A 27,926-nucleotide genomic window follows, 5' to 3' on the forward strand; every position below is an offset into this window, starting at 1 on the left:
CCCATGCTCCGTTCTTTGATGGTTTTGTGACCCTGGCCAAATTGTTTCATATCTTGACTCTTTAGTTACCTGTCTCCTCAAAAATGGGTTGTGATACCAACCTGCCTGGTTCATTGAGAGCTATGTGTGATAGGAGTACTCTTGAGCAGAGAGGCATTCCTAAATATTTTCAGGAAGGAGAATTACTCCCCAATAAAAGGCTCTGGATTCTCAGAAGCCAGCCTTTGATAGTACCAACACTGAGGACAGTGCATTGCAAGCAAAGTACATGGAGAAATGGTCCTCCTGGATCCTAATTCTAAAGTGGGGTTGATTGTGCAAGGGCTGCTGGTGAATCTGAGAGAGGGGATCAGGCTTTAGGGAGCATAGGTGCTTTTGACTTCCCTGCTCTTAGACTTTCAACTTTCCTGTATTCCTCTCTTTCCTGATACCACAGAGCTGCTCTTCCCATTCCTTTCTCCATCTTTTCCCTTTTCTCCTCCCGTCTTCAGTCTTCATTTCTACTACTGTGTATTCAGAAGAACTAAGTATTCTTTCCCTTTCTTATCTTGTCTTTCTGTCCATTGTTCTCAGCTTGCTCATGTGAAACATGTTCGGAAGGCTTCTTTTTTTACTGGTTGGTTTTTTTTTCCTCCTTTCTTGGTGTCTCCAGTAGAAATTGATCTCATTGGAAGAGTTTGAGACACAGAAATATAAGAGAGTTTTTTCCTTTACCATTTCACAAATATCAGGGCCATTTGTGAAGCGAAACTACTTGGAAATAAGGGTGAGAGTGAGGTACTCTCAGCTGCTGCATTTTATGTTCTGGTTGTAAATCCCAACAGTATAGTAAATCAGGTTTGTATAGTTCCCTCCGTACTCTGTTTATTTCAAAGTGGTCTATAATAATAAGCTAGATTGGTGATGCAGTGACCATTATATTCTCTGAATAGTTCACAGTTTTAGGCACTAGAAACTTGCTTTTGGAGAGAGAGGACCAGTTCATTTAGTGAGACAATGTAAATAAGGAGTTAGGCTGGTACATTCTTCTATATCCCAGGTGAGTATTTATTGGTTTCTGTGTTGTAGTGTTTTCTGTATTTTAGTTTCCAGTAAATACAAGACAGGATTATCCATAACAGATAGTGGTTTCTACAGTATAGGCAGAAATGTGATTACCGAGATCACGATAACTGTTGCATGTGTACAGGGGAGTATTTGAAAATTTACCTATGTGTTCAATAAAAGAATCTGAAGTAGGGCAAACTACTGTGCTCAGAACAGGCTAGTAACACTTGCTCTGTAAAAAACAGTCACATTGGTAAATGTCAAAATACCTAACAAATAAGCAAGTGTTGTTGTCGTTATCATCATATCACTCCTTGGGTTATTAAAGTTCAGGAGGATGAAGTGAACTTGGGCCATCTTCGGAAGTGGAAACCCAAAGCCTTATATTAGCAATCATTGTACTTGGTTGGGAACACTGTCTCTTAGAAAAGGAAGAAGGTTCTTTCTTGTTGCAACAGCTAAAATATTCATAGTTTAGGAATAGATGACTCTTTGTTACAACAAATGAAGAAAGTTGATGATTCACTTCACGTGAATCAAGAATAAATAAAAGCTACCTGTGGGTGACTAATTGAAATCTCAACATTGATCCCATTTTACTGCAGATGAGATTCTAATTGTGGCATGTGGGGGAACTGAAAGAGCTTATAGCAATAGAAAACAAGCTTTTTAACTGTTGAAAATACAGTGAGTACACTTTATATTGATCACCTCAACATTCTTCTGACGTGTTGCCTGATAGCTTCTTAAGTGGTATAGTGTATTTTTTGGAAATATATCTCACTCCCTGATCTGGCTACTATAAATGCTGATTAGCTCAGTTTCTTTTGCATTATACGAGAAAAACTGTGTCATGAAGGTGAACCTAAGCGCGCAAACCAGTGAGATTAAAATCTGGCCAGGTTTTTTGAATAGGTTTGAATACAATACTTTTTTTTTTTTTTTTTTTAAATGTATCGGACTACTATACATTTGAACACTTTCTCTTCACCATGATGCCCAGACATGGTGACAGTTTAGAAAAGTTAGTTTCTCAGTGATAGTTATTCTTACCAAATAACCTTCTGTCTCTGAAATGGTTGTCAGGCTTTCCCTATTGAATGGCTGTTCGGTAACGTGTAAAATTAATTTGGTCCCAGTTCAGTCCCCAAGTGACTATCACATGAACAGATTGTTCATGGGATAAATGCCAACTCCAGAACTGGCACTAACTATAGTTCCCTGTTCTTGGGAATAAAACTAATTTATTCACTTGTCACAGAAGGCAGGAGCCTCTTGGCTGTTGAAGGCTATAGGTGGTACAGTGTAGGAACCTTCATCTTGTAGATCATATACTGCTTCTGTCATGGTTTTGTTTTCCTGTAACTCATCCACATAATTCTAAAGAACAGATTAGGTTCTTCTTGACATGAAATCTTACCCCACGTGCACAGAGCTGCTAATGTGGTCCAGTACTGACTGAGTTTATGGAAAATGTGTGTCCTATGAACTCATTCTTTCTGTAGCTTCAGAGAAATATATTCAATTAGCATGTTTTCAATAGTCTGCATTACTTTGGCCAAGTCTCTTGACTTACCATGCCTCAGTCTTCATCTGTAAGCCTTGCACTCTTCCTCACATCCTCTGTTTTGTCTAGTTGGATTTTACACTCTTTGCAAGTTTCTTAAATGTACTGAGCATGATAAAGTCTATTTTCACTTGAGGCGTTTTCTGTTACAAATTGTGAAGAATGTTACAATGACACTTCAACAGTGTAATGCAGCAGCAGAATGCCATGTCCAAGAAGACAGGTGCAGAGAGCAGTGCTGGAGAAAATGTAGGTAAGCATGGGGAGAGAGTTGTATGCAACAAGGAAAAGAACAGCTTTGAATCCTGCTCTCTTGTACAGTGTCTAGCTAATTTCACACAATTTCCCAGTGACCTTCCCTAGGGTCATCTCACAGGGACCCAGTCCTTTCTAAAACTACTTTGGAAGACCTGAGTTTTACCCATAGAAAATCAAGTTTAAAATGTGTTGATTTTGACCAAAGAAAATAAAGATTTCTTCTGCACTACAATAATAATATGCCGTGTCCCGCTGACTTGCTTTAGGTGATGGTTATTATTCTAGAGTTTGACAAAGAAATCCCAAAAACCTCAAAAAATCTCAACAGCTAGCATTCTCCTGTTCTTTGACGGAAACGTCGTGCCCAGTAAATCAACATGCACAACTGAAATGCTAGGTATGCTAGGTTAGCTTTAATGATAGAAGTGCGAAAGAGGGAGCTTCATGCTTTTCCCACACAGTATTTTTCCGAGACTGTCAAACTCCTCTAAAACTTGACCTGTCTGAGATTGTCTTATGACACAAGAGAAGAACATACCCTCTGCAAAGAAAACCTGTTATTGAAGTTTAGAAGAGAAAGGTGAATTGTTGCCATCTTTCAGGGATGGAGATGCTAGCTTCCGTTACTAAAAAGTCGTCTTACTAGTTCTGTGGTGTCACAAGCTGATTTTTATATACTGTGAAGAAATGTGTGTGACTAGAAGAAAAGCGTTTGGTGTTACATTAATGTTAATGCTGTGCCTTTCGAACAGCCAGCCTTCTTCCTGAGACCACCAGGAAATCAAGAGTTATAAACAAAAATGTTCTAATTCCTTGCATCTGCTTTCTTGTTTTGGCACCTTCAAGGGTTGCTGTTTTTCTCTATTGACAGGAATTCTTCTTTAAAAGGTAATGGGAGCTGAGATGCTGATGCATCTGCCATATGATTTTAACGGAGAGCACCTTAAAATGTCAGCAGGGTTTTGTTGAAACCCTGAGCCTTAACAGCACTGATAAGGTTTTCAGGAGTTACTAATGGTATGATGTTTAAGACCTTGACCTACAGCCCATTGAAATAAATGGATTTGTCTGTGCATTTCGTGGGCTTTGGTTCAGACTCTAAAAAATCCCTTTCCACTCTGTGTATGTGAATTCACCTTCATTTTGCCTGCCACCATGAATATTTTTATGCACGCTTAACAAATTTATTCATATTAAAAGCACCAAATTGGAATTTTAGGCAAGGGTTGCAGATTATTTGTAGCATTCAAGTTACAATTTAAAATCATAAATATATTGCATTTTCATGGCACCGTTGCTTGAGAACAAGCTAGAAATCGGAACTCATCATGAAGGCTAAGAGGTAAATAAATGCCTTTTGACTGCTGAACCAGTTAAGATAATCATGAGACACGAGCAGGTAGAGAAATGTTCATTTATGTTCTTGGGAATTCACTTGTAAAAAGTTACTCTTGTCAGGAATGCTTTGGTTGTAGGAATTTTGGCTTTGAAAGGTCCCTGGTGTTCTGGAGCATAGATAGAGTTGCTAAAAAGGACTGATGTTGTAACAGAGCTTCAGTGAAAGGTTGGAAACTGTGGGGCAAATCAAGCTACATGGTTCGTGTAAGCTGAAATAAAAGTTACTGATGATATGAAAAAAGACAAGTAGGGCCTGTAGTTGGTTCTGGCTTGAACTTAACAGAAACACATATTTTAGATGGAGAGTTTATTTTGATTTTACATGACTTTAACACACAAAACGCTGGGGGCAGTCAGCTGTCAGCACACAGCAGGAGCTCCCACCTCCTGCCTGGCCATGTGAAATAGCTCTCTGCACTCATTGGCAGTAACAGCTACAGAAGTGAGACTCAGTTTTAACATTGTAGATACATTAGTATATGCCAAACAAGGTCCTAAATTTTACATGACTTTCATATGAAAATTGCCACGATGTGCATTTTACTATGTTACTGTGAAATGCAGAAAGAGATTCCTACACGCATGTTGTTTTCTTCATTGTACTATCACAGGAATAATAGGCTGTGAACATGCTGGTCCTAAACTAATCTTCTGTAAGTTATTAAGATGTTAATGGTAGTTGTATCATATCATCCCATGAATTCTAGTACTGCATTGTAAGAGCTAGTAGAATATGGACGAAAACCAGTAATTATGCAGTTGGAAGGGCTTTTAACTGTATCTGTTATCCCAGTGTGTCTTGTTGATGTTTGTATCTTCAAAGTTTTGTAAAAATAGACATCAGGCACTGTCACACACACTGCCTTATATTGTTGATTTGAATAGAAGGAGATTTACACAGGATTGGATTACATAGTTGTTAGTTGTTAGAAAGAACCAGATCTTGCATGCCTCATATACCCAGATCTCACGTGTGAATGGGGGGATTCAGTGCGATGGCATTTGTTTTGAAAAACAGTATTTGCATTGGCTACTGAAATGGATGCAGCAATAAAAGTCTGGGGATAATAGGGAAATGTCAGGAAGGATGTTCGTGCAAGCTGCAGAAGTGCTGGAGGAAATGAACAATAAAACAATCTATTTCCTATTTTAAGGGGTACCTTAAAGGTATGGTACCACTGGTCTCCTCTTGCATCCCGCAGAAGTTCACATTCTTAAAAAATCAGGTCCCACATCCATGGAACATGATGAGCAAGACCATTAATGTTGTAATGAGCATTTTGTGCACGCAGGTAAGACCCCTTCTGATTACCTTATGATATGTGTAGTTCTCTAAGAGTGATGAAATCCTGAGGGATAAAGCTTTTGTGTTACTCTTCCCTGCCTGCCCTGCCCCCCCCCCCCCAAAAAAAAACAACCAAAAAAACCAATCCAAAACAACCAAACGAAAAACAAAAACAAAAAACCCACCCCACAAAACACCAAATATTTCTGATTCTCTTTCCAGCTTTTAGGCTATACATCTTACAGGGAATTCATCTGTTTCCTTATCTTCTACTGCAGAGAGAAGGTCTATCCTTTTCTTGGATAAAGCGAGGTCGAATGTATCAATGCAACCGTTTCATATAAGCTCTGCCATATTTTGGTCACTGTCTAAATCTTCCTTTTGCTCTGTTCATTCTATGAAGGATAATCCCCTCTTAGCAGAGGACTCCAGTCTGGGTGGCAGCAAACGCCTGAGCAAAAGCAATATTGACATCTCGGGAATCATGGAGGATGAGAAGCCAAGGCAGCCACTGCCTCGGAAGCAGAGTGACTCATCCACCTATGACTGTGATACTATAACCCAACATCATGCTTTCCTGTCTAGGTAACTAGTGTTTGATGACTGAGTAAAAGAAGTGAACTTGCTATTGAATGGAGCCTGTCAGCATCAGAGCAACAGAATAATTTCTATTGTTTGTGGTGTGTTTCCAGAGGTTTGCTTGAAGTCCCTGTATACCCCTCAAAGAAAACTAGGTACAATGGGTCTAGTATGAATGTGCTCACGTGGAGGCTTTTTATTTAATCTTTATTCAGTTGTGAGAGTTTTGAATATGCAAAACTGAATGCAGGTCGTTTTATTTCTTCAGTGCAGCCCCCACAAATCAAGATAGATGAATGCTTTATAATTCTAAATTTCTGTTACATTTTTCATTTTAAAATTTCATTTCTTCTGACTTCACTTAACAGCCGTTCTGTTATTCTTTAAAGAGTGAAATAATTGCTTTAGGTGCTCCCATTAGTCTGTGAGCTATTCAGATCATCTTTAAAACAAACAAAAAATCCCTGCATAAACATTTGTCTTAAATGATGAGGAGGCTGGGGGAGGAGCGTTAAATTAATTGACTTTCCTGGATCCTAAGAAGCCTTTAAAACACAGATTTGATGGGAACATAAAGATTCCCTTTGTCTCATTGTTTCTGCCTGTTCTAAGGGATTTTGTTTTTTACTTACCAGAATTCTTTGTGCTTTTTTTCTTCTGTCCATCATCTTATTTCCTTTATTTTATTGGGAGTGGTGCAGAGGGAGAAGTCTAATTGTGTGTTGAAGTTTCAGTTCTGCTACAGTTGAGTATACTGCAGACTTACTACTGTACTTCAAGTCTGGCAGTTTTGTTAGTAGCAGTTCAAGGTAATTGTGTTTTCTTGCTTTGACTGAATGTATTTTGCTTTGGTTTTGTTGACTGTTCTGCTTTTATTTTCAAACCATTGGGTTTTCTGGATATCGATATGTTTCCTCTGAGGCAGAATGGTTGGGTTTTTTGCTTGTCTGTGACTGAAAGCATTAAGACTTATTTTTGTCAGTCACTTTTAGGTCCGTGTATGGAAGGAATACTGTGCTATGTTTAAAGCACAGTGTTGGCTTGTATAAAGCACTTCAGACTTGGGGGATAATTAAAAAGATAAAGATAATGATGGTTTTTCCAAGCATTTTTTCATTTCTGGTGTATCTGACTTTAAACTGAAAGCTTTACATTCAGCTCTGCTTAATCAAGCAGCTAGAAAAGTGTTACCTTTCATTCACATTTTGGACTTGTCAGACTTTACACTGTTGCTAAGTTAATGTTGCTAAGTTATTGAGGAGTAGTTGGACAAACACAGGCTGAAGATAGCAGAAAAAATTCCTTGGTAAGGTAAGGGGGTGGGGTGGGGAAAAACAAATCAGACCAAACCATGTCATCCTCTGACCCACCCTGTACATAGAGAGAGATTCCAAGCTTTTAGATTCCTGTCTGAGACTTGCATAAGATCGCTAAGACTTTTTTCCTCGTGAGCTCCTTTTACTGCATTTTAGAGCTGGTGTGTCAGTGTGAGTAATGAGGTTACAAAGATCGCTCTTTCACACAGAAGTGTCTTCGTCCTACATGCTGTGGTTGTGTTTCAGTGTGTCTGCTTGTGCTTTTTGTCCATGGAGAGGTATCGCTGAACTGCTGTGCCAATGATGGATTTAATGCTTGGCTTTCGTCGTTTCTTCCCTAAAGGGGCCCTAAGCCTGGTCCCCAGAGTTTCAGTTAAGAACATCAGGTTATAAATCGAGAATGTCAGTAGGTTCACCGATTGAAAGAGAGGCCTGGTCTCTTGGCCTGATTTGGGACCAGTCTTCAGGATTTCTGGGTTCTGATCCATGCTTGACCACTGATGCAGAGTGTAGTGTGCAGATAACTCATGGGGGCTTCAGTTACCGCTCTGGTTGAAGTCAGCATGGTCAGCATCTCTGTCAGGCTCTGCACGCTGTGAAGGTGTGTTCTGCTCTGTCGCTTGACTGGACAGCAAGTGTATATGCTACTTTTCTGTTTTTCAATGTAGTTATTGCATCTCCAGGAGAACTAAAGGAGGGCGAGTCTTTTCTCTTGTCAGTAAGGGACAGGTGACCTGTATTTACCTCACGCATGTATGGCATGCAAAGTGAAAGTATTTAAATCACCTAAAGTTGTCTGTAAGCAGCAGTAATTTTAATCTGTAATAAATAATTGGAAAATAAGGAAATTCTAGTTCATAGCTCAGGAAATAGATTAGGACAATGCTTTTTATGTACCCATGGAACATACTTTCTGACTATAACCTTTCAATACCCTTGTCCTTGTACAACTTGAGTAGGTTAGAATTTGTAGCAGAAGTTTCAGAATAAACTTACATACATCTGTACTGCAAAAAGGGAGAGGAGGTAAACTTCAGTCTGCAGAGTCCTTATGTAACTTAGCAGTAAGTATTCTGTAGAATAATCTTAGAAAACCCTTGCATGTTGAAGGCAGTAAAAATACTGAATAGCCACACTGGAAATCATAAGTGGCTGCTATATTTGCAGTATCTGTCTCCAGTTCAAGCCCTATTGCATGGATCTAGATACAGATGCTAGAGCTTTCTAAGCAGCTTGTTTGGGGAATGGATTTTTTCTCTGAATGCCCTCTTCATTATTGTTGTATCAATGCATTTTCTTTGCTCAGCATCCACTCAAGTGTGTTGAAAGAAGGTGCAGACTTTCCTCCTGTGAATTCCAGTCTCTCAGAAGTAAACCTGGGCCGATTTGAATTCGAGGTGTCTGATTTCTTCCTCTTTGGATCGCCACTTGGTTTGGTGCTGGCCATGAGGAGTACTGTTCTGCCTGGCCTGGATGGTAAGCTTTCTCTGGGGGTTGAATACAGGCTGTTTAATGACCTCTTTAAACAAAGAAAATCTTATAAAAGGAGGTAAATAAAGGAGCCTACTGAAAGACCGGGAGTGAGGTAAGTTTCTTCCTCTAAAAGAGGGGAGGGCTAGTGTAGGTAGGTAGTGAGGCTGATGAGGGTTGTTCTGGGGGTATCACTGCTCACACATTTACAATAGTGTGTCTTTCAGTCTGCTGTTAATCATATATTCCATGTCATACAACATGAAGCTTACACGGATCACCAAGGATCAGTCCTTGAAAAAGATACCAAAAATAACATCTGCGCTTGGTTTGGCATTGCATCTTGTTCACATCTGGCTTCGTGGGTAAAGGTGGCCCCCAGGTGTGTTTGGTTGTAAGCCATTTTATCCTCTCTGGTAATAGAGCCTGGTGATCAGACACGTACAGGATTTTTTTGTTTTATTTCTAAATGCATCTGTTTTTTTCCAGTTTTTCAGTTAAAGTAGTAAGAGCTTACCTTACTTTTCAAAATTTATTTTGTGTTTTGACTCTCTGCATTGTGTAAGGTTTGGATGGCACAGTATCTTCACAGGAAACGGTGTGGTCATTTATGAGGTGCAGGAGAAAAATCATTTGCAATAGTGAGAAGAGACAGCAATTCAGGACTCCCGGTTTTTTTCTTCTCAATTTATAGACTTTTGGGTAATTTCATTTGACTGAGCTTTCAAAGTCACAGTTGATTGTGGGAATAAACTGGAATGTAATATAAACTGAAAGTTATTTTACCTGCCATAATTACAAAAATTACCAAACCCATGTCTTTCAGACCATTAGAAATCTGATAGGATTTTTTCTGTCTTCGGGGTTTCTGCACAAGATTAGCAACACTTCCCTCTGAAGATGGGTGGGGGTTTTGCTGTGGGGTTTGGGGCAGGGAGTTGAGGGATTTTTTTTGTAGAAAAATCTGTTGGTGTTAATTTGTGCACACGGATTCAATTCTTTGAGCTAGAATTGATATTTTTGCAAGACGTCGTGGTTTAATTAGAATGGACACATTTAATCTGGAATCACATATGAAATAGAGCATGCATCTGTTTCATTAGGCATGTTTTTAGAGTCTTTGAGGACAAATGCTGATTAGCAGATGCCAGTTACTGCACAGTAAGTAGAAAATACTGGCAGTGCAGTGGCAGACATTGACACATCTTTTCTATAGTCAGCGGTGGCTGTCAGCAGTTGACTGTGTGGTAAAGCCCCTCCAATCAGTCAGTCTTGATGAGCACAGATTAAATCACATTTCACTTCAAGGGGATGTACACATGTATTGAAAATTGTGAAAATGTAATGGAATTGTGGCTTTTTACAAGAGGAATTGCTCTGAAGTGATACGGTTTGTGTGTAATTCTCTACAGTCTGAAAGCCTTCCCTTGGATGCTGTGCTGCATGTGAAAGCACTTGTGTGTTCAAAAGTGTGACAATTACATTTAAATGTCATTGTTGGCCATATAAACATGCCCTTTAGAAGTAATGTTGGATTCACATAGGTGAGAGCTGCCTTCATGAAACCTTATATTGTGAAGTCGGTTCACTGGGTCAGGGGAAGCTCTGCAAGCTGATCATACCTTTCCCTCACTGAAATGCAGGCAAAGCATGAAGAAGGTAAAAATGAGGCTACTGGGATTTGTCTTAGGTGGCAATTTTAAAAACAAAATAACTTACTGTATTTTGGCTTTCTTTGTCTCTCATCTGCCTCTTGTGCATGTACAGAAGGCAGACATATATAGGAAAAGTTCCTGTACAAGAAGTATTAGAAGGTGAAATTAGGCAACTGATTTAATTACATTAGGCACTTCCGTTATGTTTGACTCTGACAGTAAGCAGGACAAGAAAGAAAGAGTAAACCAATATACTACCCATTAGGGAAGGAAGCTCTAGTTTAGTAAGAGAATACCCAGTTTACTGCTTTACTTTATAAGCACTAGACCCCGAAACACATATGTCAAAGTTTTAGGCTTGCCAGAATATGATTTTAGTTATAATGCAGGGCAGTGCTGTACCTCACAGAATGTATTTCACAATACTTGAGCTCTGCAAGAGAATTATACTTTCCTTGCAAAGAATTAATCTCTGCTGTGCTTAAATGCTCTCACACAGGTGACCTGTTTCCTTTTTTTCTGGCAAATACTGACAAAATACAGCTTGAAGAAAGCTATCAAAAGTAGTCTTGGATCTTTGAGGTCTTGCTGGTGTTTCTCCTCTGCTTCTCATGTGATGCAATTAACTGGAATACATGAGAGAATTTACTTAGTTTTCATAGCACAGTAAATAGATGGGCACATTTTGTGCCCTACTTGGAGAATAATTTTTTTTAAAAAAAAAAGAGTACTTGATACTGGTTCCTGGAGAACTTCACAGGCAATAGTGTTTGCAGATGACTGGCTTAATGGTGGAAAAGGAACAAAGGTGGCATGAAGTTCCTATTTATTTGATAGTGGGCAAGGGAAAGGATGCTGTGGTGTCCTCTACAAGCAGTCTTATTATCTCCCACTTTCTTTTCATCTGCTACCAGATGTGCTGGTTGATGCACAGAGCCATCCTTTCTAGAAAAATCAACATACAACAGACATTACAAATAGGTTTTGGTTATCTTGCAGCTGGAAACCTAGTAATTGCCACTGATAACAATCTTAAAATGTTTTACAAAGAGAACTGGGAAGGGCACAACATATAACGCACAAAGCTTCAATTAATGCCCCCAGATACCCATATTGTTTGCTTTGTGTGACAAAAATCCTGCAGAATTGAAGAGATGTTGCTTTATCCTCGGAGTGAGTCAGTAAATGGAAAATACAGTGCACTCTGCATGTCCAAAGAAGAAAAAAGTTCATGGTTTGACAGAACTGGATTGTATATAGGTATATTCTTATTGGAAGATATGTCCCAGAGAATTTCTTGAGAGGCTATGAGTATTGACATCTTCGTGACATGAAGTCTTCTAGACTGTTCAACACAGAGTGTGTGGCCCTCATAGATGTGATTGTGATTCATTATCATACTTAAGATTTAAGATGCCCAAGTACTTGGGCTCTGCTAGAGAATGGTATTTTCAGCTATCTCAGGATATCTTGAGAAGGTTTTTTCCTATGATCAATAGAAGGTTAATTGTCTTACTAGCCTGAGGAAAAAAAATGCTGTACATATGCTGTAGCTTCTATAGAACAAAACAGAACAAAACCAAGCATTGTGGTAACCTGCTCATGGCAATGCTGATCCTGCAACTCGGTATCAATCTTTTCCTAAGCTATTTAGCTTAGAACTCAGAAACATCAACATAGTCTTTGTGAAGATTTATCCCTGTATACCGTTAGTAGCAGCAAGTACCAGAACGTGAATTTTTAAAGTCCTTCCAGCAACATGGAGAGCACTTGAGAAAACCTATAAGAATATAGTGTTTCTGATGTAGCTCTTGGTGACTGTGACTGCAGCAGAGGAAGATGTACAGCATCAAGTTTGCTCATTTTAGTTTTGCTTATGTACAAATACCATGACTGTTGCTTTTGAAAATGAGAAAGTAAGTAGTGTGGGTTTAATTTTTCTGGGTTTGGGTTTTTTTTTTGTTCCATGATGGGTGCTCTGATGAGAGATGTCACTTAGAGACTTCATTAGATCTAATATTCCATGACACCTTATATTAAAACTCTAACATCTTTCTTCATGGTTTCCAATGAAGCATATGTTTGGCTTGTGCATGGGAACAGTGCTGTGCCAAACATGTCTTCTAAGGAAGAACATCAGACATATTACTAGGTTTTTGTTACCACCACAATGAAAGTAATTCTATCAAAAAAACATCTAGCGTTTATTGTATAGTGCAGCAGGTTTGAAACCGTGTCTTGCTTACATGGAGTTCATGGAGAGCAGATAAAATATTCCCAAACATATTGTATAAATACTTTTGTCATTCCGTTTCTCTTGTAGTTAATAAACTGACTGTTGTAACATGTAAGGCAGTACTATACAAACCACTCTAAGTTTAATGAGCCTATAATGAATTTATTTGCTTGCACAGGCAAGACTCAGTGTGATTGAAGTGCGGTGTGGTGAAAAGTGACTACACCGACTATTTTACAGACCTTGACAGTCTCATGTGATCACCCATCTGGGTATAAGTTATGCTTCGGTGCTATGTGTTTAGTCAAAAGAACGCCTTATTAGCTGAGTACGTGATTTTCAGATTTGCATTTACAGTTGCAACTCCAAATCCCCAGGAGCTGCACACCTTCAGCAATAATCATAAGCATTGCTTTACTGTTATAGTATGACCAACCTCATTTCTATGCATTAGCTTCCGTAAGGTGACTTCAGAAATTGTAGTGCTTCCTGACACCTACCTGCTCCTGCTGTCACCTAGATTTAAGTTCTCTGTATGTAAGAGGCCCATCAAACCATTTTGCTGGTAAATACTTGAAGTGCTGAGCATCATAGCTGTAATGCTCAATAATGTATTTACAAGATTTTGAAGCTTCTTTTTCCTTCCTTCTGTGTTTCTCTGGCTGGTCTTCATGTCTGCTACATGCCTGCATCTCGGATTGTGATTTCTCTGCAGTGTAGTGTTCTTTCCATACAAAATAGCAAACCAGTTAAACTTCTTATGGCCAGATATATGCTAGTCTGGAGTTTGCAGAAGACCATGTTAACCATGTTTCTGTATAGACTTCTTGACAATTGTAAAGGAGTAATACTGAATTCTCTTCCTCTGTCTCATTCTCATCCAAGTATGCCAGGTCCGTCCAGCCTGCAGCCAAGTGTACAGTTTCTTTCACTCTGCTGATCCCTCTGCCTGCAGACTTGAGCCATTGCTGGAGAAAAGATTCCATCTCCTTCCTCCGTTCAGCGTCCCACGGTACCAGAGATACCCACTGGGGGATGGAAGATCTCACCAGTTAGGTACAGTGCCTGTTTTTATAGGTCTCCTTACCTGTTGTTCTCTTAAGCATTCTCTCTTTACACAGCTCAAGAGGATTTGAAATACCAGTGTGCCAAAAGCACCAGGGACAGAATGGCACAGACATATTTAGCAAGTGTCGAACCAAGGAAGATTACCAAGAAAAAATAATTCTTAAAATACGAGCTTTGTGTGATACTATTTGTGTTAAAGAGGGGTTGGAAGGTGATGCCGCTGCTTCAGTTGAAGTGTCACTTGCTTACTACCATGTCTTTGACTGTCATTTTAAACAATTTATTTTTACAGTTAGTTGACCTTTTGCCTAGATCTCCAGATACTGTTTCTCTTTGTCACTTCTGGTTGGTTTATTGAGGATATCTACTAAGACAAGTCAGAGCATTGGGCAAATTGGTTTTTGATAGTTCTTTTCCTAGGTAGGCTGCTAAACAGTAGTTCTCTTGAGTAATAAATGTTTGAATCCAGAAAAGAACAGAAATAGACTGTTACGGAGAGGAATGAGGAAGACATGGATGAGCAAGGTGCTAGTAGAAGGAATTGTGCCGGTTTGATTTATAGAAAATGAGATAAAATCATACAGGTAAGAAGTATCTTGGCTTGTCATATTATGCAAAAAAGAAATCAATGAGTGTGTGTTCTGTACTTGCATGCACATTAGATTTATTTTTGCTAGATTCAGACATGAATTCAGTCCTCAGTAGGACATTTCAAAAGGCTTTTCAGGATTCAGAGTTTCAGGTTGGAAGCTAATACAGTAAAATGGCAGTGTTTTCTGTTTGTTGGAGCTGGGAGAACTGTATCATCAGGAACCTGTTCTGTGCAGTAGGATACACAGAACTCCTTTGTTTTATCTGCTCAAATATGGTGTACATTGGATGCAAATCAGTTCGGTTAAACCAGTGTTTGAAAAGCAACAGTGGATCTTGAGTTGCAGAAGGTTGGTTTCTAGGTGTTGGCTCCATTGAAACATGTAAAGATCTGGTTGTCTCTCAGGAACTGACTTAAGGAACAGCTAAGGTGGGGGACAATCCAAACTAGACAGTATGTGCTCTCTCCTCACCTCCGTGTCTTGAGTTTTCTTTCAATGGAAGTGCATTCCCTTCTTTGTGTTCTGACTTGGAGTTGTTATAAGGACTGACTGTCCACTTGGAAATCTTGCTGGTTAATTAGACACACATTCTGTCACTGAGACACATCTAAGGGTATCTTGCAAACTTGAACCCTCCTTTAAATAACTGTCATAGGAAGAATAGTTCCCTTAGGTTACTTTTCGAATTGAAAACCTTGTGCTGGTACGTTTTACCAGCTTTGCTGGGTTTAAGTAAACCCTTCAGTTATTCTTGAAGCAGAGGCTTTATAAGTGATTTGGGAATAACTGGTGCTTTTTTGAGTTCCTCTAAGGTACTGGGTTAGAAGATTCCCCTACAGAACATGTGAATTTGGAAACCCTGCCTGTTGGATGTTTTATAAAAGAGAAATTTCTGAGTGCTAATGATCAGCAAATGTTCCATGATATGGTTTTGTATTTAAATGTCTGCACGGAGTCAAATCATTGCCATGCTTTAGACCTAAGCTGCGTTGTATTTCAATGAATGTGAAATCCTCCCAAATAAGTGGAAGTGCTTTGAGGTTCTTTTGGAATTTAAGGTTTTTCATTCACAAAGAATTCATTCTAGTGACTATCATTTTTTCCCCCCTTTCTTTGATATCTGGGCTGTGAAAGTATTTCTTAAAATGAGAGCCTTCATGGTGTCAACTGGAATGGTAGTTTACTAATCAGTTAAGATGAGACCTAGTTACACCAAACTCTTAATTAATATGCACTGCCCAAACCAGCCTTTTCTGATAATCTTGCATGTCATTGAACGATCTCGGTCCCTGTTTCTTTTCTCATTAGAGCTGATGATTAAAGTAAGAAGTAATTCTGTTGTCTGACTTTCCTGATAGGTGTCTCTGTGGAAAAAAATTCTGATTTGGAAGCTGCATGAAAAAAATGTACTACTAGAAATTCCACCGTGTGATTCATAGGAACGGTTCAGCAATAACACAGCCTGGAGAACGTGATGAAAACTGGGGCAGGGAGCAGATTTCTATAGCTGTCTTTCAGTTCTTGCCAAGCAAATGAAGCTCTTGTAGCCAGCTGCTCTGTGCATAGGGTTTATTTTGAAGGTTTTAGTTTATCAAATTTACTTTTTTCATTGAGATTCAGGAAACATCTAAGACTTAAATGGCAGGACTTAGAGAGCAGGACACATATTTATCTAGACAATTGCCTTTTGCATCCAGCAGGCATCAATACTTACCACTAGGTCTGCCCCCAGGCTCATTCAGTTTGCAGTAATGTGGTATTGTTTGTATGTGTGTTGGACTATTAAGAGTCTAGCAATGGTGAAAGCTGACTCTTACCAGGCTTGATTTTGGCGATCACAGAGACTTGACTAGCCCAGAGAATTATTCCTCTTCCTGTCAGTTACTTGGTCAGTTGCAACTGTATCTTCTTGATACAGGAATGATACAATTCCTAATGTGAAAGTGACGATATTATTAGGCTTGTTGATAAGATAGCTTAATAAGATAAAATTATTTGAGGCATTATTTAAATTCAGTTTTCTGAATGTATAGAACACTCAAGACGTTATATGCAAAGAGAAAGAAAAATGAGCAGACATTAAGCTTAATATATGAGGTATCTTCAGCCTATGCACTGGGTAGATGGAAGGCATTGCACTTTTTCAGAAGTCTCCTTTTAAGGGAATATTTATCTTGTGTTGCTGTGACATACAGACAAGTGAAAGTAAAAGAAATTGTATTGAAAGCACTACCAGACATACAGAGCAGGTGGAGAAAACATTTATCTTCGTAACTCTTTCATCTATGGTGATTGCTTACAGAAGACATAGCAGTAGGTAGTGGTTCAGACAAAAGTGCAACTTATTAATTGATGGGGTTTTTTTCACTCTAAGGGTGAGGTACAAAGTTCACGTGTTACAGCCCAGAGAAAGCTGTGCTGTCTTTGGCCTTTCATTGAACAGCAGCTTTCTCAGCTGCTGCCTAGCTGCCATTTCATAATCAAAGTGGTTTTGTAGCTATTGTAAGTGAGCCTTAGCTTTGTGACAGGTCTTTGGTCTACCACCAGTCATGTCTTTTGATGCTTACTAACGTGGGGGATTGAATTCCTTTTTTTGCTCTGCTGCTTATGACATGATACATTATATCTACTTGGGGGTTAAAAATATGCTTGTTATGTATTAATTCAAAACACCTGGATTCAACCTGTCCTACTTTTTAGACATTTGACATAGCAGAATGTAGATAAACATAATCTTCTTTAGTGTTTGAGTTTCGACCTTTCGACCTCACATTTTTACTTTGCAGCAGAATTGAAATAATTTCAAAAATTTTCTCTTGCTAAGTTTCATTTATAAGGAATGTGCAGGAGTGCCAGTCTAGACTATGGCTGTTTCAACGAGTCTGCTTCATTGTGGATAGACAGAAGTTAGGGTCTAAAAGCACAGTACTTCTCCAATTGTATATGCATAAAATAAATTACTGTTAATTTTCTCTGGGGATGGTTACTGTGTGGCCTAGAGGAAGTTGCTTTGCCTCTGTATTGGCTGTAACTGTCGTAATTGTCCTAGATGAGACTCTGTAACATGATCTGCCTTTATTTTATTTCTCATAAAAACAATAATAATATTTTACATGATAGTAAATTTCTGTTAGTAGGATGAATGACAAGAACCTTTAGTGACACTCAGAGCCGTGAGAAAGCTTGTTTTGAGTGGGTGGGAAGTAATCAGTTTCAGTTATTCAAATGGAAGGATTATGCAAGTAGACTGTCCTAGTCAAAAGTTGAGCACAGGGCTTATAGAAAAAAAAAAAAGGATTACATGTATTTTATTAATCTCTAACCAGTACTCTCTGTCCTCCCTTACAATTCAACAACAACCAGATCTACAGAGGTGAAGGCAGGCTGCTCAACCTGTTTGAAATAAAAATTATTCAGGAAATAGGAAACCCGCAAAAAATACCTTCCATTTTATTGATTTGATTTCTTTACAGAAAGAAGGGTTACTTAGCTTAGAATAACAGTATTACAAAATATACAGATTTCAAGGCACCAGACCCCTTACCAAGGTGGTCTTAAGCTGTTCAGTAATATGGAAAAGGCTAACAGATATGCTGGATGTCAACATGTTTTCTGTTCTGTGCAGTTACTATTTTTACTTCTCTTTCCTTCTCCATTTTAGTGGGAATGAAAAACCAAAGCTCTTGCAAAATTATGATGGGGGTGGAAGGATTGGATTAGGGTCAGTTTACAACTGCGACTGTTTCAGCAGAGCAACAATTCAGAAGTAGAAAATTTATTTTTAACAACCCTTTTTATTTCCCTGAATCTTTTGGAAGGGGAAGCGGAAAGTATGCATCAGAACACTGCCAATCATGAGCACTTCATGGAGATACAGCTCTCATTTATGGGATTCATTGCATCTTCTGTGGTATTTCCTGTTGTTTGATGTTTGAATCAGGATTCTGGGTCAGATAGACCCCAATGGCATGCTATTTGGCAGGTTCCCTGTTCCTCACTGCTTATGTCTGTGGATTCGGCTAGTCTCTTCAGTGAACTGATTTGCTGTGATATTTTAGGCCACGTGATTTGGGGTTTATTGTGAGAAGGAGCCTTGCTGCTCAGTATTTATTATGACATAGAATCAGACCTTTTATTTCTTTGTGCTGCTTCTTTCACTACAAAGAGCGTATAATACTTCCTCATCTTGTGCGGTAAGTAATAGAAAGCAGCACTGTGTTTTCAGTTGTCTGTTTTGTAGTCTATATATATAGTTTGCCTGAGACAAGGGAAAATAAAATTATCCTTCTATTCTTTTTACCTCCATTGATCTTTCCTGTAGCCGCACATAGCTTTCCTTACCGTATGATGTCAACAAGATTCCTTTGAAAGAACAGCACATTGCAGTTTATTTAATGAAAACTCAAAGCACATGTTCCCATGGAAACTACAATTGAACATCATCTGCCCAAACTACATACCCATCACAAAGTGCTAGAATATAGTTGTTCCTCTGATTCAGTTTCAGGGCAGCTCCTTGTGCTGCCATGCATTTTGATGGTGGTAGGGTATGCTTTCTCCATTTAGTCAAGCTGTCCTATTCATTCTGAAGGAGTTTCATCCATGGTCATTAAATCTCATACTATTCAGGAAAATGCTCATTAGCTCTGCATTAAAAACCAAAGACAACCCCCAACCACCAACAACAAAAAAACCAGCCAGAAAACCACACACACTAGTTTCAAAGCCATATTGTTCATCACATTGGTTTTTTTTTAATTATTTTTGTTTCTCTAACCTGCAGGTGATGCTATCCACAGCCACAGTGCTCTGTTCCTTGAGAACAGCTCTTTGAACATACCTTTCTCTCAGGAGAGTCCTGGATCTCCAAACGCATCTGATCAGCCACAAGGAAAACCAAGGAAGTTGAGCTTGGCCAGCACAAACAGTGAAAACTCAGGGTCAACAGAAAGCTTGCCGTCAGCGTACCTCACCAACAGTGAGTGAAGCCTGGTGCTGTGTGCTGTCTGATACGGCAACAACCCTTCCCTCCACATCCTTTCTGTGGAAAAGTTTATTCTGAAAAGGAGAATTATCTGCTTGGAAATTTGGGGAGAATTAGAACAGCCTAAGTTGCTGCAATTTTACATAACACAATTTAGCTTCCTCTTCTGTTTGTAATTAAGTAGATGAAGTAATGAAAATAAAGTCACAGTTTTATATTAAGGTGCCACTTAAGCGTTTCATGCTAGCAGGGATTTAGAAGCATGTTCCAGGTATGAAGAAACATACCCATAATTAAAAGTGCTATAAATCACTATGTTGTCCTGTTATGGATTGTAACCATACATCAATATTTAGTTCACTATTTGGGAAGCATTTGCAATTCTTACTCTATAACATGATCATAAAAGTACTAGTCTTTCACTGTACATTTGCTGTGGACCAGTAAGCAATGGGAATCAAACTTAGGTGATTTCTGCTTCCCAAAAATTGGATGCAATAGAACTGTTTAAATTGCAGACAGTTAAGTGATGATGCAGTCAGTGAAAACAGTATTTTGGTGTTTGACAGATACCTTTAACAGACTCTAAATGTCAAGATTAAAAAAGCAGAAGACTTCATTCAGTTATCTAGCTTAAGTGTAAAGACAGCAAGAGATTTATTAAGAAGATATCTTACAGAAATGTGATGCTGTTTTGTTTGGGTTTTTTATAGTTACTGCAAAGTGGTGGGGAACAAAACGAATAGATTATGCCTTGTACTGTCCAGATGTGCTGACAGCCTTTCCAACTGTGGCCCTGCCACATCTCTTCCATGCCAGCTACTGGGAATCGACAGATGTTGTAGCCTTCATCTTAAGACAGGTCATTGATATCTTTATTTTTTTTCTCTGCAATGAATAACCTTGTAATTGATAATTGCATCTTCCAAGCAGGATCAATCTTTTAATCTTTAGTTCAGTTAGATGGCTAACTGTGACTGCATCACATACAGCTGCATGTAGGAATGACAGATGTGGATTTAGTGGAGAGGTGAAGGGGACAGTGAGCCCACTGTTAGCACTCCTAGCCGGTGTTCTTATTGCTGGCTGTGTGACTGGGAATAATGCACTGTCGTGCATACCTTACTCACCCTTCCCATGCCCCAGATCAGGATAACCCTGTATTATATATTAATCTCTTAATGGTTCTGAAGGAATAGGCTATCTCCAACCTTATTTAATTATGTATTTCTACTAATATCAAATTATTAGCATACATTTGATAATAAAGCGGCAGTTTGAAAGTACTGCTCTCATAAGAAAATTAAGTCTGTCTTGTAACTGTACTAGAGTATTTCAAGGCATTGTGTGCACTGTCTCCTCAGAATTTATTTCTGAGTCATATGATGGGTCTCTTGTTCCTACTGTGTCAGTAATTAGACAGCAGCTCGCAGTGACTTAGGGATGCAGTGCTCTGACCTCTAGAGAAAGTGGTGAGGCTGAGAAATCTCATCTAGGGTAAAAAAATCCCACAAACGTAAGTGGTGTTCAATTAAAACATGCAGGATAAGTGTCCCTCCAAAAGCCCAAAGTGACTCACCCAAAAGCCAGTCACAAGCAGTTTAATCTGGATTAACACAAGAATCAGTGTGTTTTTTACATCCAGCAGGTGAAACCGCTGCTGCCAGGCAAACAGTAGAGAGGATAATGTAGAAAACAGCACAGTGACTTTATTTCATTAAAACAATTTGGCAGGTGTCAGTGTGGCTGCCTCTCTCTCAACTCCTTTTAGCTGGTCTCTCAGAGTTAACTGCCTCTACCTCCTGCCTCCAGTGCTGCTGTCAATGAAGTTAGTACCCTGGAGGCTCACCTACCGTAGCTCCTGGGAATGGAATCTCAGTGGCTCAGTTCCCTCCAGTCCAGAACTAGCTGCTGAGTCAGACTGTGCAATTGTACCAGATCCCCTTCTTTATATGTCAGTCTGTGAGCAGAGTGTGCAGCAGACAGTCTGGCTGGTAACCAGACCACTTGCAGAGTTTCTAACTGCTGGGCTTAATAGATGAAATTCTCAGAGTCCTTCAACCTCTTGCTGTCCCTTCAGAACATCCTTTAGTGTATCTGATTCCAGTCAAAATGTATCATTAAGCAGTGCAGAATTTTACAAGCTGATTTAAAAAAAAATTGTTTATAACTAGTGTCACCATAACCAAGACAAAGAAAAAGTTGAAGAGTTTTTCCATGAACAAAAACGGTCTCCAGAACAGGAATCTTATTTGATGCTTATCCCAGAGGAGAGGAGAGGTCTCTACTGGAAGCAACAGGATGCAAATCCATGTTTTTTCTGTTCAGAGGCCCTAGATAATTGTACATAGACATTTCTCTTCTACATTGCAGCTCTCTTATAGCTCTTGTTGTCTCATCTTCTCTCTCAGGATGTTTTTTGCCTTGAATCCATCACAGCATTCTCCCATTTTTCCTTCCAAATGCCTCCCTGAGCCCAGTTGTCTGTTAGCAATCATTCCTGCTTTATTCTACTTGTTATTTCTGCACCTTAATATCAAGTTGTGTTGCTGTTGGTTTTTTTTTAATGTGGTGGGTTTTATGTGCTTTACAGCTTTTAGAATTTAGTAAGCTCTTCAAGCATGTGGAGCGTGCATGTAAAGCAATATGTGACCTTACAGCACTACATAAAGGACTGGTTAGTTCCAGCATAGGCTGGACATTCTGCCCTTGCTGGGGGTTAAGGTTAAGGCTAATGGCTCCTGAATGCACTGTTGGGTATGCATGTATTTCATGCACCTGACCTCCAGTGAATAGAATTTATGCAAATTTGTTAAAAACCACACTGACCTCTCAGCAGCACTATGATTTGTTGCAAGCCAACTGCTTTGCTAAGGCTGAATGCAGCAGGATTTTAGTCAAGGGACTTCATATGAGACATCTTTCAAAATTATTCTGGCCACTCTTCCAGGAAGGGTACCCAGGGTAGAAAACTTCAGCACAGAAAACCAGCTGTTCAGCTTGAGTAATTTTCTGCCAGGTTGTGAAAGAGGCTGATGAGTCTAATTCTTGCTCAAAATGAAGTAGCCTCACACTGTCTGTGATCCCAGAGTGCAACCCACAGATTTCAGTAAGACAGGGCTTGTGGTTTCAGTTGAAACAGGGCATAACCCACATGAATTTGACATGTAAGTTTCTTGGTAAGCATGTGATATTTAGGTTGTAGGAATGTGTAGCTTGTATAACATATTGGGTTTCTGTATGGTCACAAGCTACAGTCCTCTTACCATCAGACGTTACTAGCCACAGGCCACATCCAGAACCTATCACCCACTGCAGCGGTGAGTAATATCCAAAAGGCGATAAGAACAATTTTGTCTGACTGTATGTATAGAAAATCAATACAGGTGGAGTCAGGAATCTGACCTCTGCCCCATACAGGACATTTAAAAATACTTCTGTGGCCTTAAGCTGCTTTACTGACTTTGCAGACCATGAGCAGATGAGGTGACTGTCACGTGATACTATTCTAATGTTCACTATTTTCTCTGGAAGAATGTGCAAGCTCTATTGTGAATGAAAAAAGCTGTTTGGTAAGTACTTGAGATTAAGTACTGGGCCACAGAGTGAAAGCAGTTTATATTATTTGTTTATACAATTAATGTGAACATACGGCTTGTACCTTTTTCTGCTTTCATTGTGCTTTTGGCTCTGCAGTATCATTCAGCTGGGGCATCAGTGTACTTTCCCTTTCTTTGCCAAGTACCAGGACTCCGCAGGCCACACACTGTTTATTAAAATATTAATATAATTTCAGGTGATGAGGTATGAAAATGTAAATTTGAAGGAAAATGACAACCTGGATCCGGCAACACTGAGTCCATCCAATCCACGAGAAAAATGGCTACGCAAAAGGACACATGTCAAATTGAGAGTGAGTACGAATCTTAATATATGTGGCAGCTATGGAACTTGGATTTGAGAGCAATTTAAATGGGGTTTGATCTCCCAAAGCATGAGTTTATATAGCTGAATATTATTAAAGAGCTGAAAACTATTAACATAATCCAGAGGCAAACAAATTAACAGTTATGCAATAGGAACATTTTATTCTTGGTTTATCACTGCCTGTTGGGAGAAAGTACATTTCTTTCTTTAGGTAACAGAGGGGCCTGAAGTTCCAGTTCAGCAAAGAGGTTGTTCTTCTATTTTCTTATATGCTAGATGAATCCATAAATCAAGAAAAAAAATATTTTCTTCATTCTTCAAATGCTACTTCAGTTAGAAATGTCAGTTAAGATGCATGTGTCTTGCACATAATCATGTGAATTTATGGTACCACTCGAAGTGAAAGATAATTGGTATTCCCTTGAATGTTCTCTCTTATTTGGTCATCTTGAGCATTCTTAATAGAAAGTCTATTCAGGAACCCACCATTACTGGAAATGTGCTCCAGCTGAAACAGGAGCACAGTTATGCTAGAAGCTTTAAGGTGCACTGTTACATACCTCAGACACTGTCCAGGACTCTGTTTCTGTGTTACTGTTCATAAGATCATAATAGAGACAGTAGCCTCATTACAAAAGCAAACACTACCCTTCCCACTTTCTGCTCTCATTTCAGAATGTGACTGCTAATCACCGAGCTAATGATGTCATTGCAGCAGAAGATGGTCCTCAGGTACTAGTCGGGCGCTTTATGTATGGACCTTTGGACATGGTGGCTTTAACAGGTGAAAAGGTAAAGTCTGAGTAATCAATTTCCTTGTGTTTCTGAATCAACTTGTACTAGAAACAGTTGTTGCATGTTATACATGAGTGTACAGTACCAGAGAGAGCCTTACAGTGAGGAGAGGTATGTCACTAGCCCCCATCACTTCGGCAAAAATCAGCTGTAAGTGAGCTTTCCTGATAGCTGGCCTTTTTCCCAGTTTTCATCCTTACATGATGCTGACCGTCTCCTCTGGGTCATGATGAGTGCTGTGCAGTGATTTGTCAACCTGCCACCCAGTTGTACCACCTACTGGAGACTATTAACTTCTTGAGCAACGAGGAAAGAGTTTTATAGTGGTTGGCAAATCACTAAAAGAAAAATGTATATCCCTCTATCTAGGTAAGACAACTAGATAAAGGAACAGGGATTCTAGAGGCTAGGTGGCTGCTGTTTCTCTTATACATGGAAGAGTAAAGATTAGTTTCAGAATTTTAGTAATAATATGACACAGTTGGAACTGTCACTCCTAAAGCTGCCTGCAGTAGCCAGCCTTGCAGCTAACAAAGCCAAGCATTAAATGAACACATTTGTTCATATTCACTGACACTTAAGATTTTTTGTGGAAATTAAGAGCGATGCTGCTGAGCTGAGGGTGAAACTGAAGCGTGGAGGCTTTTACTTGGCCTGTTTTGTGGATGCCATTCTGCTAAGATGCAGCACTAACCTGATCCCTCCAGGGATCAGCCTGCTGATGGCATGCCTTCTTTGGAGTATATTTGCTAGTCCAGAGGAGGGATGGATGTTTCTGGAACCATGTCTCTGATGACCATGCTTCTGTCACAGCTGGGTGTTGCTAGTCAACTCCACAAGACATAAGTGATGTGCTGCTTCTAAGATTTTGTCATAGAATTCAGCATGCCTGTGCTGGTACATATTGAACTGTCAATCTACGTTACGGTTGTGTTTTTAAGACTGTCACTGCTTCAATCTTGTTGCATATGGTTTGTAAATAAACCTGAAAGCAGCCCCATCACTTGAGTTTACGGCAAGACAGGATCACAGATTTTTGTCTGATTTTGAAGATTTTAATAATTTCTTCATCAGCTTTTATAAATTTCTTCAATCTGATCACATTTTATTCATTGATAAGGTTCTTCTGGCACAAAGGGATCATTAGTGGTCCTTTGAAGAACACCAAAATTGTATGGTTCCAAGATTTAGTAATTTCCTCATTGTGTCGTTTCTCAAAAGTTCAAAACATCAGTTAAATTTATTTGAGTGTATTAGATTGCATTGAAGATCTTCAATTACATCTACAGTCAGGAAGGCTGCTGTGTATGTAATGGATCTCTTCACGTGCATTATTTATGCCTATATCCTAGCAATGCCTCAGGTCAAAAGTTGGACACTTTGTAACTGGTACAGTGCAGAAAGTAGAAGAAACAGTTTTTACCACAAGACCGTTGAATCTGTTGGAGGAAAGGCCATTCCTTTCCCATCTTCCCTAGTGGGAAAGAGGAAGTTGGTACACATCTGTATTCAAACTGTCAATTCACTTTGCAGTCAAAAAGCAGAAGAAAGGAATAAACCCATTGTTTGGTCCTGGTAACGCTTCTGATTCAGCAATACCTGTCGTTTCTTTCCTTGCACGAAAGCTCATCCCTTGAAAAAAATCAGTTCTGAATTTCATCTGTTCAGAATAAATTTAGTGTTACAGTTACATCCCAATGTCACGTAACATCATTATATCCAAGAGCCTGTCTGCAGAGTTATCAAAGATACCCATACAAAAGCATGATCTCGTAAGCTGCTGGCGGATCTTGTAGAATATCTGGCTGGCTGCCTGTTGAGCATTGAAGTCCACATAAACCTTGTATGCCTAAATTCTGTAAAAATTAAGTGCAGAAGGAGAGCTTGGCAGATACCTCCTTCAGATTTACTGATCTACTTAGTGCTAAAAAGTGCCAGTTCACGTCAGACAAAGTATTTCATACACTGGGTGTTAATTTTGATGAAATATTTCTGTTGAAGAAAGCTATATTGATGAAGCCTTTTGGGAAAAAAAAATCCTAATAATTTGAAGTGTTCAGGTTTTGCATTTGTAGGCAAGGTTATGATTTGAGAAGGATTTCATTTTGCTAATAACCAGGTGGAGTTTTCAGTTTTGTAGGTTTACTGTGCAAAAATGTAATAACACATGCAAGCTGAAATTATCTTTTTTTCTAGTTTGGCGTTCCTACCAAATTTCTGAGCTCTGTACCCTTCTTTGACACCTGCAGTGCTAAAACTGAGTGCTTTAAATGTTGAAAGTGATAAACTCTTGTATTGTGCTCCTCTGTGAAGTTTTTACTGGATGTGCAAGTTCCTTCAAACTTCCTTGTAAGCTTTTAGTACAAGCCATAGTTGGAGATACTAACGTGATATAGGCTTGGCAGGCCTTGTAAATAGGGGCATTGCCTGCTATCACACTAGATGACTGTTTTGGTGTTTTTGCAGGTTGATATCTTCATAATGACTGAGCCATCTTCGGGTAGGTGGGTGTACTTTGACACAGAGATATCCAACAGCAGTGGCCGGATATCCTACAACATACCCAAACAAAAGAGACTGAGAGTTGGTGTGTATCCCATCAAAATGGTGGTCAGGTAATGGCTTCAAGCTGTGATGGGTTGTTGTGATCAGGAAGACACGAAGGTGTGTAAGATTGAAGGGGGTGCAGAGAGATATTTTTGTCAGTTTCCTTTTCTTGTTCTTGCCACTGTGTTGCCAGCTTAGATTTAAAGCAGTGATCATCTCTTTACCGGCCAGCTTGGAGGTGCCTAGGCCAATGGGCTTATCTCTACTGCAACACAAACCCTCAGTGCAATTCAGTTTAGGAGCACTTGGTTTTGCAAAATAATGTGGACTGGATGACTGCAATCAGTCTTCTTGTGGCAAGAATTTATGACTTGGGATATTTTGCAGCCTGTTCATTGGGGAAAAGACTGCTGAAGGGTATGGTTTTGTGTTCTTCGGACTGATAAGAAGCTTTTCTTATTGAAATTAACAGTAAAGGATGTACTGCCTTGCTCTCAGCCACCTGTTTATATCTGTTAATGTCAGGATGATCAAAAGAGTTACCTTAATTGTGTACTCAAGACGATGCTTGTTCTCAGTGGGGAAAAAGGAAAAAAAAGCCAACAACCCAGCATCTGAAAATAACAATTCATTGAGATAGAACCAATCAGCTCTCCAGCATTTCTTAAAAATCTCTGTGCTAAGTAAAGTATGAAGTATGAAGATGTGGGAAATAAAATTTGTTGGCCTAGGTACCAGGACTGGGTTAGCTGTGCTTTTTTTTAAAAAATATGTTTAATAAATGTCTAGTTTAGTTTAATAAAGGAGCCTTAGTTTAATACTGCACTGCCTAGCCACTTAGGAAGTAGCTTTACAGCTTCCTTTGAATCCCTACTTTGGCAGCTAAATTAGTGGGATGAATTTGACTGAAACAGAATGTGTTGTTACCCACCAGTTCACCCAAGGCCAAAATCGATTTGCAATCTTATGTAGGGCTAATTGAGGAGGAAGAAATGTTTTAGTTCAGTGTAACAGAACAATCAATTCAAGACAGGAGAGTTACCTAAAAACAGATCAAGTGTATTCAGAAGCTAAGCTCCTGTGGGCTTTTAGACTGCAGGAGTAAGTTTAAAACAGGAATGAAATAAATTGTCCTGCCTCTGCTTATTAAGCTATGCATACATATTGTAAGAATCTTCATCATCGGATACAAATTTCTAGA

General features: G+C 39.2%; 1 protein-coding gene across 2 annotated transcripts in view; it reads left to right on the forward strand.

Annotated features, from left to right (window-relative positions):
• Positions 1–27,926, forward strand: part of PITPNM3 (PITPNM family member 3) — a 121,452-nt gene that overhangs the window by 86,241 nt on the left and 7,285 nt on the right. For both annotated transcript variants that reach the window (XM_040578958.1, XM_040578968.1), the window contains exons 8-15: positions 5,959–6,140; positions 8,757–8,926; positions 13,697–13,867; positions 19,256–19,450; positions 20,170–20,318; positions 23,253–23,369; positions 24,059–24,175; positions 26,645–26,793. In XM_040578958.1, the coding sequence (XP_040434892.1) occupies positions 5,959–6,140; positions 8,757–8,926; positions 13,697–13,867; positions 19,256–19,450; positions 20,170–20,318; positions 23,253–23,369; positions 24,059–24,175; positions 26,645–26,793 (1,250 nt within the window). The remainder of the gene's footprint in view (positions 1–5,958; positions 6,141–8,756; positions 8,927–13,696; positions 13,868–19,255; positions 19,451–20,169; positions 20,319–23,252; positions 23,370–24,058; positions 24,176–26,644; positions 26,794–27,926) is intronic.

Source organism: Falco naumanni, chromosome 1 (genome assembly GCF_017639655.2).
Source record: "Falco naumanni isolate bFalNau1 chromosome 1, bFalNau1.pat, whole genome shotgun sequence".
Taxonomy (NCBI): Eukaryota; Metazoa; Chordata; class Aves; order Falconiformes; family Falconidae; genus Falco; species Falco naumanni.